The sequence below is a fragment of the Syngnathus typhle genome, linkage group LG2 (assembly GCF_033458585.1).
Source record: "Syngnathus typhle isolate RoL2023-S1 ecotype Sweden linkage group LG2, RoL_Styp_1.0, whole genome shotgun sequence".
NCBI lineage: Eukaryota > Metazoa > Chordata > Actinopteri > Syngnathiformes > Syngnathidae > Syngnathus > Syngnathus typhle.
In genome coordinates, this window is record NC_083739.1 from 7,494,601 (window position 1) to 7,504,112 (window position 9,512).

The 9,512-nt window shown below is 41.2% G+C and overlaps 1 protein-coding gene across 9 annotated transcripts in view; it reads left to right on the plus strand.

Moving 5' to 3' along the window:
• Positions 1-9,296, plus strand: part of LOC133146562 (R3H domain-containing protein 1-like) — a 32,131-nt gene extending 22,835 nt beyond the window's left edge. For 4 of the 9 annotated variants that reach the window (XM_061270420.1, XM_061270437.1, XM_061270442.1 and 1 more), the window contains 8 exons: positions 1,060-1,214; positions 1,650-1,780; positions 2,946-3,034; positions 5,249-5,430; positions 6,715-6,850; positions 7,352-7,434; positions 7,562-7,646; positions 8,340-9,296. In XM_061270420.1, the coding sequence (XP_061126404.1) occupies positions 1,060-1,214; positions 1,650-1,780; positions 2,946-3,034; positions 5,249-5,430; positions 6,715-6,850; positions 7,352-7,434; positions 7,562-7,646; positions 8,340-8,449 (971 nt within the window). In that variant the 3' untranslated portion in view covers positions 8,450-9,296. Of the gene's footprint in view, positions 1-1,059; positions 1,215-1,649; positions 1,781-2,945; positions 3,035-5,248; positions 5,444-6,225; positions 6,306-6,714; positions 6,851-7,351; positions 7,435-7,561; positions 7,647-8,339 lie in introns of those variants that run through there. The other 5 variants (XM_061270427.1, XM_061270452.1, XR_009711389.1 and 2 more) reach the window with 5 other exon arrangements.
• The last annotated feature ends 216 nt before the right edge of the window (positions 9,297-9,512 follow it).

Here is a 9,512-nt window from a genome sequence, read left to right on the forward strand (position 1 = left end):
CAGGGTAGAGTAGAATCTCCTTGAATATCTTAGCATTTGTTTAAAATCGACTCTTTACTTCCTTTCTCGGCCTCATTATCAGATCAAAGAGGAATACTGATGAGAGGCGGGATGCGGGGCCGGGACGCTGTCTGAGAGGCCTCTATGAATCTCACAGTGAACCGGTCTCTTTTTCAGCCCCTCAGTTTTCACCTGCAGGCCAAAGCCGTTGATGGTTTGTCATAAATAGACAATGGAAGGGCAAAATCAATTTTATACTCAGATTAGTTGGAAGGATTTAATCCCGACAAACTGGCGTCAATCAAAAACAGTCAGGAGAAATTCAGTCATTATCTGCGTCTGAGGAATCACAATCATCTTGCTGCCTGCTGAAATGGAATAAATCTGGTGCATTTAAGATTGCGGTCATTTCATGCTCGGTTTGTGAGGGAAAGTAGGAGAGGTGGGTGGATAAAAATAGCTAGCGCCTTGCTCCATGGGGTGCTTTCATTGTTTCATTGTGTCTTTCTCCCAGGCGGCCTACTGCAGACACCTTCACAAAAGCATGCCCTCTCTTTTGTCGCTCGCAGCACCTCACGTGTGTCACCAGGGACTGAATTTTCAAATGTCTTGCCTTGTCACCTTGACAGTGTGCCCCTCCAGCCAGGAGCCGGCGCCACCATTTCATGCCATTTGGGAATATGGCCCTGCTAGTCTGATCGCCTAGGTGTTTTTGGCGTTAATAAGAAATTGATGTTTGTTTGGGCTTTATTCCTCGCAACATTCATTTGGTCACTCATGTTGCTGTTTCAGGCCCCTGCGGGCTAAATCAGATATATCGACTTTCTCATTTACCCCAAGTGCCTCCACCTTGCTCTGCTGTAACAGCTCGAGTCCCCGTCTGTTTTTTGTCTCCCTGCTGATGCACTGCATGCTTCTTGTTGGCGGTTATTTATCCCGAAAAGACCCTATTAACCGGAGTCCGGTCTTTGTGGCCAAGCATTTCAATCCCCAATTTGACTCCACTGCTCTGTCCGCTTGTTGTGGTGTGGCCTGAGTGCTTTGCTTTTCTTTTGTCAGTGCACCAGCCTGTGATGTCAAGCCCAGCATCTTACCAGACTATAGTGGGCATGCAGCCAACACTCAACATTGCTCTCACTGGTGTCCAGCAAAGCAGCATTAGCAGTCAGATGCAAGGCATGATGGTCCAGTACTCTCCAATGCAGTCTTATCAGGTATGTATGGTCAGGCACATTATATGGCTGCTTAGAAAATGACATAAAATGCAAAGGCTAAACAAAACAATTCTGCCTTTACAAAGATATTGATGTTCAGTTGATTCATACTGTCGGAGTCTTTTAATCGACTATTTTGACAATCTGCCAATATAATTTTGTGGCCTGTCTGTGTAGATGCATTGTTTGGAGCTAAACTAAAATGTATCAAATGAATTAAATCAAAATGGATTTACTGGTGAATGCGCAGAAAGTGAGGAACCAAAAATATGATTTGTTGAATTTAGCTGTATCAATTTTGTGATGTATTATCTAATAAAATAATTATTTTTCTTTCAGTGTGCAATATGCATATTGCATAGGCCAAGATGGTGATAATTTTATCTTTTCGATATATTGTATAGCCTTAGTTGCTATTTCATTGCTCCATCGCAGGTGTCCTTGCCACAGCATACGGGGCCAATGTTGGTTTCGTCATGCCCGCCAGGACAAGGTGCGGTAGCAGTCGCTGGTGTCCAGCCCTGCTACAGCCTTCTCGCTGCTCCGAACCAGCACACTACCATGAGGTAGCATCTAAATACTCGTGCACATGCACTTTCTTTTTGAAGCAATTGCCCTAATTTACAATGTGAATCCAGTTCAATCCAAAATACTAATTTAGAAATAATTAATGCATGTTCGAGTTGATCTTTTAATAGGTCAATTTGTGTGCTTTGATTTGTCAGGATTTCAAAAGTTTTTTGCTGCGCCTTGTTTGTGAATGTGCTTCCTATTAGATGAATCCTCAAAGCACCATGTTGATCTTTTAATAGGTCAAATTATGTTTTTGCTGGTAACATATGCAGGTAACACTGCGCCTTACTCGTGAAGGTGCTTCTTATTTGATGAATCCCCAAAGCACCATGTGAGCACAGGTCTTCAAGATGGTATTACCTCAATACTCTGTGAGCCGCGCCTTTGTGCAACTGATAATTGTCGACTGAGGGTCCTTTTGCAATTAATTGCTTTTTGGCCATTTTTTCATCCTGGCTGCGCTTTCGTGGAGTCGTGCGGTGCGGTGCGGTCCGCCAGGCTCTCGTTATAACAGATTGATAGAAGTAGTTCACAGAACGCAAACCACGTAATTAGTTTCTGCCTCTACGGATCCAATCAGTCTGGAAATTGGTGATTGTAGTGCCTCTGGGAGCATTACACGAGGCTGTACAGTATCTGTGGCAAACCAAAGACAGCGAGGGACCGAAGCAAAGAAAGCCCGGGCGTTCTCGGATAGGTCACATTGTCATTGTTTCAGGTGTGAAATGAGACCGTTTTTTCGCTGGGCAGGAATGATTTATGCGGTAGCATCGGAAGCGCTCCGCCGCTTCTCCCACAAGGGCTGCCTGTCCACCTGCAGTCTGTGTTTCGCCAGCTGTACACAAGTCCCCACAGGCGGGCTGCTTACAGAGCCGAGCGCCTGCTTTGCAGAGAGATTTACGTTCACTTTCAAATTTAATACACCAGCTGTAATGTTGAGCTCGCACAACTCCTCCTTATGGGTGCCAGGTTGCTTCAACATATTTACGAGACGAGATCAACTCTGTTAGACATTTTTGAATTGATGAAGGGGCATATATTTAATGTAACTATCCCCCCCTTCCGCACAAATCTGACATGTCCTCAACATATATTTCGGGTCAATTTGAAATGATGGTGGTGGTGAAGATATTTGCCTGAAAGTACCTTTCTTCGCAGTTCCACTGTGAGTTTTCTGCCCTCCCCAATGATGGAGCAGCTCAATTTCCCTCAGAACTCATCTTCCTGTGTTGCCCAGCAGAACACAGGTCAGTACTTGTATCTAAAAGCAGTCATTAGTTGCATTACGACAAATGACAAAGTCACGTCTCATTACATACATTTCATCGCATTGATGTATCATAAAGGAAGACATGTCTTACCAATATACCAGAAAATAAGTTCTATTTACTGTTTGGATCTGCCTCTGTGCAGCCCCCCCCCCCACTGTGCTCAATTTTCTCTGATTAACCGCAGTTTTTCTTCACAGCCATAATCTAGACGCCAATAATAAAATGATCTCAAACGAGTTTGTATAATGGATGCGTACCTGACACAAGACTCAATTTAACACCACATATTACACATGAACAATGGAGTGTTGTTGTTGTTTGCGTTAATGACAATGATGCTGTAGCAAGAAGTAAAGAAGCCCCCAGTAAATCCGTTACATTGACACCATCAAATCAACAACAAATGTATTTCTTACGTACTGTGTATTATGTTTGTAATAAAATACTACATTGCAGACAAGAAAAACAATGATTTCATGATAAATGTGCATATTGTAAGTCAGACAAATAAGATTAATATGAAGGTTTATCCATGTGGCCCACAAAGGCTCAGGTGTGTTTTCTATAAACAGATTCTTTTGTTCTCGTTGTCGTCTGAACAAAAGAATCTTTTAATGTTATGAAGACATGATGAATCTCAGCGAAATAAGTGTTTCCTCTCAAATGTCCTTTATTATGCATGTGTGAATGTTGAGTGGTGGGAGCTATTATTTCAATCCAACAGGAGTGAGGTCAGATGAAGGTCACGTGGCAGCCTCACCTCAAGCATCTCCAGTAAAAACTCTTAATTGGCTCCTTCAGGCATGGGAATAATCCGAATTTTAAAGCGGATGTCAACTCAAAGGATTTTCTTTTTTAAAAGAATGCATTATAGCAAGAGTAAAAACCTGGTATTCTGCTTAACGTTTTCAGGAAGAGTTCAACATAATTTATCAACCTAAGGACAGCGCCATATTAAAAATGACCGTTCCGTTTTTACATGACCAAATTAATGGTGCGTTCACATAATATGCTCGGAGCACGGCCGTTTAGAAATTCAATGAGTTACTCAAATTTGGGAAATTCAGAGTGCAGCAAAAACGGAGAGCCGGTGTGCGCACTCAAACACCCTAACTTGTGTGTTCACAATAAGATAGGGTACTTGGAAATAAATGGGAGAAAGGCATACTTGCTCAACTCACACACTCAGAGTACTGTAGTCCACGGGCGGCAGAGAGAATTATCGGAAGTTTTTATTTTTTTATTGTACTAATGTGATTTCCAATTACATTATAATATAAAGACACAGCTTACATGTTTGATATTGCAGATAGAAAAAAAAAGAAAAAAATGCACACCCAAATAAAACATTGAAATGGGAACATAATTTCAAAGTTTTAACAGCTAATTTTTTGAGTAGATCTACGATGCTGAGTGAGTAAATGCCATGTTTTTATTTTTTTTTATAATAAATACATGGTAGACTAAAATTTAAAAACCACTATTAAGTAAATATGCAGATTTTCAATTTAACAGGAAGCGTGAACATCTTAGGTTGACCGCTTTACGTCTGTAATCTCTCGTCTCTTTTTTTGTTGATTTGATTAATTGATATAAACATTGGCTTCTGAAATTGGATTTTTACCTGTTAAAACATGTGTCAACATAATATTTAAAGATTTGAATCGAAGGATGAAGTGTTTTTGATGGCGGCGCAGCAGAAGGAGCCTCCCCTTATTTTAATTGCCCCCCCCCCACCCCTCCTCCATTCCCATCAGTCACATTCACGTAGCTCAAACTAATTAGGTAATTGGATCTTCCGGATCATCACAGAAGATTTAGCAGGAAGAGAACGACTCAATTATAGCCCCTATGGATGTGCCTTTATAATCGAGGCACTTAAAATCTAATTGCCGAGCAGCTAATAGTGTTGTTTTCACGGATAGGGTGTGTAGGTGAACCAAACTGCTGGAAAAGAGCTTTTGAGCAAACACACATTTGCACAAACAAATACACTCAGTCTAAATGCATTAATGAGGTTGTGTGATGAGCTGCGTTAATAAAAATTGGTAAACGTGCTGAAAATCTGCTTACCAGCCACACCGAATTGAATTGTATCATGACTGCTTGAGCTGATTTGCATTTTTTTTTCCCCAGCACAAATTTGTACCAACCGCCTGTTTTTTTCGCGTTCCTTTTAATCGTGTGCAGGGTTGTTGCCGCCGGCCCCCGGCAGCAGTATGATGATGCTGCAAATGGCAGCTCCCCCCTGCCAGCAGCCCCAGGCGTCCTCCCCCTGCCAACAAAAGCAACCCACTCACAAACACCTGGGCCCCGAGCACCACCGTAGCCGCCGAGCAACTGATCACCCGCTGCCGTCTGACAACCTGCAGGTACAAATGCTGTGTGAGTGCATCAGCAGCAGGAAAATACACACCCTTGTAGAAAAATGCATACCGTAATTTTCGGACTAGAAGTCGCACCGGAGTATAAGTCGCACCAGCCATAAGATGCCCAAAAATGTGAAAAAAAAAACATATATATGTATATAAGTCGCCCCCCCACCCAAACTATGAAAAAAAAACGCGACTTATAGTACGAAAATTACGGTACTCGTAAAAAAAAATGGTATGATCCAAATTGAATTTTGGCTCAATGACCCAGACTTTACCTTGTGTTTGTAAACTACTCTGTATAATAATTATGTTTTAAGGTAGTATTTGAAAAATATCAGCCAACAGTGAACATGAAGACTTAAGTGACCTAATCCACATCTTAATAACACATTACTATCACAAAATAATATACAATTACTAACAATGCGTGGCATTAAAAAGAAGGATTTTGTGTATTTGTAGATAAATACCATTAATAAAAAAGCCAAACTATATCAACTCCAAAACCGATGCACTCCATTATAGAAGTTTATAATAAATATTAATATAAAAATATTTGAATGCAGCAGACTACTTTTCTTTGCGCCGCCCTGTCGATGTAAGCTAACTGTTCCCTCATACATACTGCTCTGAAAGTGGCCCAAAAATCCATTTGTGTTGAAATAATCAGCCAGCAACAATGTTGGTTAACCTAGCCTGATAAAAGCTTTTTTTCTTTCCTTGAAATGTGCGCCATGAAAATGAATTTTTAATCATATCCAACACTGTCGTCCCCTGTAAAATCTGGACCAGTCAGGGGATAAACAAAGCTGAACCAATGAGAGGACGGAAAAATGTTGTTCCACTCTGAGGATTCATGAAGGCACAGAGAGGTGAATATAAAATCTGGTTTTAAAAAAAAAAAAAAGGAAACTGTGTGTGTGTGCCCGTTGCAGGCTTGGTTGACGCAAGCACTTGGTTTCTAATGGCATTCGGCAAATAATATTCCATCCAGCCATTAATTCTCGACCGCTTATCCGGATTCGCGTCTTTAGCTTTAGCAGAAAACCCCATAGTTCGCTCTCCCCAGCCACTTCTTTCAGCTCGAGCAATACCAAGGCGCATTGCCAGGCCAGCCGGGAGACATAATATAATAATAAGACATAATAAAACCATTTACGAGTAATGATACATTAGTGGTGTAGAGCGGTGGATGCAGTAAGGCATTTGTTTGTTTTTGAATGAAAGTGTTTGTGGTTTTCCCTATTGTTCCTGACTGCACCACTGGTCTATTGCATGTAGAGCAGCCTGCCCTCATCCCCGATGCTCGCGTCCTCATCGGGACCATCGCCCAACATGAAAGGCATCTCGTCCATCCCCGTCATGGCTCACCAGCAACAACTGCAGCTCCCTACAGACTTCTGTCACACTGGACCCGGTCAGTAAATATACCAAGATGTTAAATTGCCATTTAATATTGGGATTATATTCTTCAACATTTTTTTTTTTTAACAGACGCAAGAAATTAATTTGGACTTCAATAGACATGATCACATTTATTATGCATAAATAATCACATGAGCACTACAGAATGGCGACCTCAATGTATCAAATAGGGCTTGACAGAGTGGAAACGGAGTAATTTTGAGTTGAAATTAAATACTCAAACCTAGAACAACTGAAACGTAAACTTGTTGGTCACAAGCACCACTGTGCCCACCCTACAAACTACTATTTTGAAATTATTATTTCTGTAACCATTTAACAAATTGATTAAAATGAAAATACCTGTGTACAAATAAAGCCCTACATGTAATAAATAGTTCAGCCCTGCAGTTAAATAAATAAAAATTGTCTATTGTACACGACAATTGAAAAGAGGGCCCAAATGAAGAATGTTGTAAAAACTCACGTCATTAATTTTTGTGGGCACGTCTAGGTGAAGCCCACTACTCTCTCTTGGGCCAGCCTCTGCAGTACAAGCCGCTCATCCACACCGCACATATGATGACCAAACATCAGGTATACTAATTGACTCTTATTTATTGTTTAACTATCTGAGCCGTACTGATTGTCAGACAGATGTTTTCGTGTATTCCAACACTTGCCTCCCGCTAATATCCGATAACAAGAACCCCTTTCTCGCCAGGGTCCACTGGGAGTTTGGCGCAGTGGGCATGGAAGGAAGGCGGGCAGAAAATCTTTACCTTCAGATCACAGTGTAGGTGAAGCAGGTAATCTGAAATCCAGAGGGAGGCTCCAGTTGATTTAACACTGCAATTATTCTTTGCAGATAATTGACCTAATCTTACCTCACTGAAACTTTTGTTAGTTTGCTAAATAAGAATGAAACATAATGTCAAGGACATCAAAATAACTGTTGGGTGTCATTAGCAATTAAACAGCCAGTATTGAAATACTCCCCCTCATTTGTATTTATTTATTCTTCCAAAATTGTGTCCAGAGCAGCTCCCTGTATACTTGTTGAAAAGCTATGTGCACGTAAGTAGTCAAATAGACAACCTGGAAAAAATTGCAATGTAACCTGCAGCCCCTTACATATTTGCACCAAATGAAGTTGTGCTGATCATTTCAAATAGCATGTCATTCCCTCAAATATATTTTGTACTCTTTTGAGGTGTGCTTGTCAAAAATTTTGCTAATGCAATCAAGGAGGCTGCCTGCTTGTAGCCCAGTGGGCTGCACGTTCATGCTTAGAGCGGAGCAGATGCTTTTTTTCAGATTTTCATTTGCGCACGTTTTGAATACGTAATCAAGTACTGCTGCGATTGCTCATTCCGCACGCATTTGAAGCTGACAGCGGCAGTTTATTGAAGCCTCCCCTGGTGCTGTCTACTGCTTCTCTCGATCCGTGACAGTTGTTTTCTTTTCTAGCCGTGTCGCTGATTCTGTTGTGTGTTTGTCAGCAGTGAGCGGCTGTCCTCGGGAGGAAACCAGCGAGACAGACTCTCAAAATCTCCTGGCACAAGTCTGCAAAAAGGGTGAATTGACGCAGCGTCAGCCCTGGCTGTGCTAAAGCCAGCCTCGCTCCTCTCTACCTGTGCCGTGGCTCAACCAGACACTTTGCGTTACCACAGCAGCCCGCGGGCCCATTTTTAACCCAGGAGTCACTCACCCAGACTTCAGGGGGAGCTGTGTGATCAAAACAGCTCGGAGCTGCTTAGTTTTTGGTGCAGCCACCATGTTGTTGAACCTCCAGCCTCTGCTGCCTCACTTTGGAGTGTTTCAACATCTCCCAAACCTACATCAGTATAATGGTTTGAACAGTGAATGTTTTCTTGTTACTTACCCCCCCTCGATTTAGCCAACAGGTCTGTGCAGGTTACAGTGTGTTTGTAAATCAGATTTTGACTCCATCTTAATTCACAACCTTATTCACAAGGTAAATCATGAGGTATTCACTGTTGCTGTTCACAATTGTACATTTTTGTGAAGAATGTAGAGCTTTATCCACCATTTTGAAAGATTGCAGTGCTTTTTTTTTTTTTTTTAATGAACAGGTCAAGCCAAATTAAGCAACTTGTAAAAAGTAAGATTTAACACTCGTGATTGGAGCAATTATCCATTTGAGCCCAAACATTCAACACCCGAGTGTATGTCTACTTCAAGTCAGTGTTGCATTTGCACTGAAGATCTGATTGGTGTTGAATGCCTGTAACCTAGATTTATATTTTAAGGATGACCTTTATTGCACTCAACCAGCACAGTTTGATTGTTTTAAATTCAAATGATTATATGCACACGAAAAATGCAAGCGTTTAGGTACGTGGCTTTTTTGGGAGAGTGAGGGGAATTCTTGTTTGTTTCACTCACTGTTGTGTTTTTTGTGGTTGTTTAAAATAATAAACGTTTTCACTCCACAAGTTGAGACTTTATTTTTAATATTTGACCAACGCATGGAACGGTAATGAAGAATGACTGCACTTGCTAACGTTTACAGAAACGTTTTGTATGAACATTTTAAATAATAAATAATACTCCGATGCCCTTCAAAGCAAACACTTTTGCATCCATTAAAGTCCTCTGTGGAAGAAAATTCCATCTGTTTTCCAAACTGTTCCCCTTTATACTGTGCAATT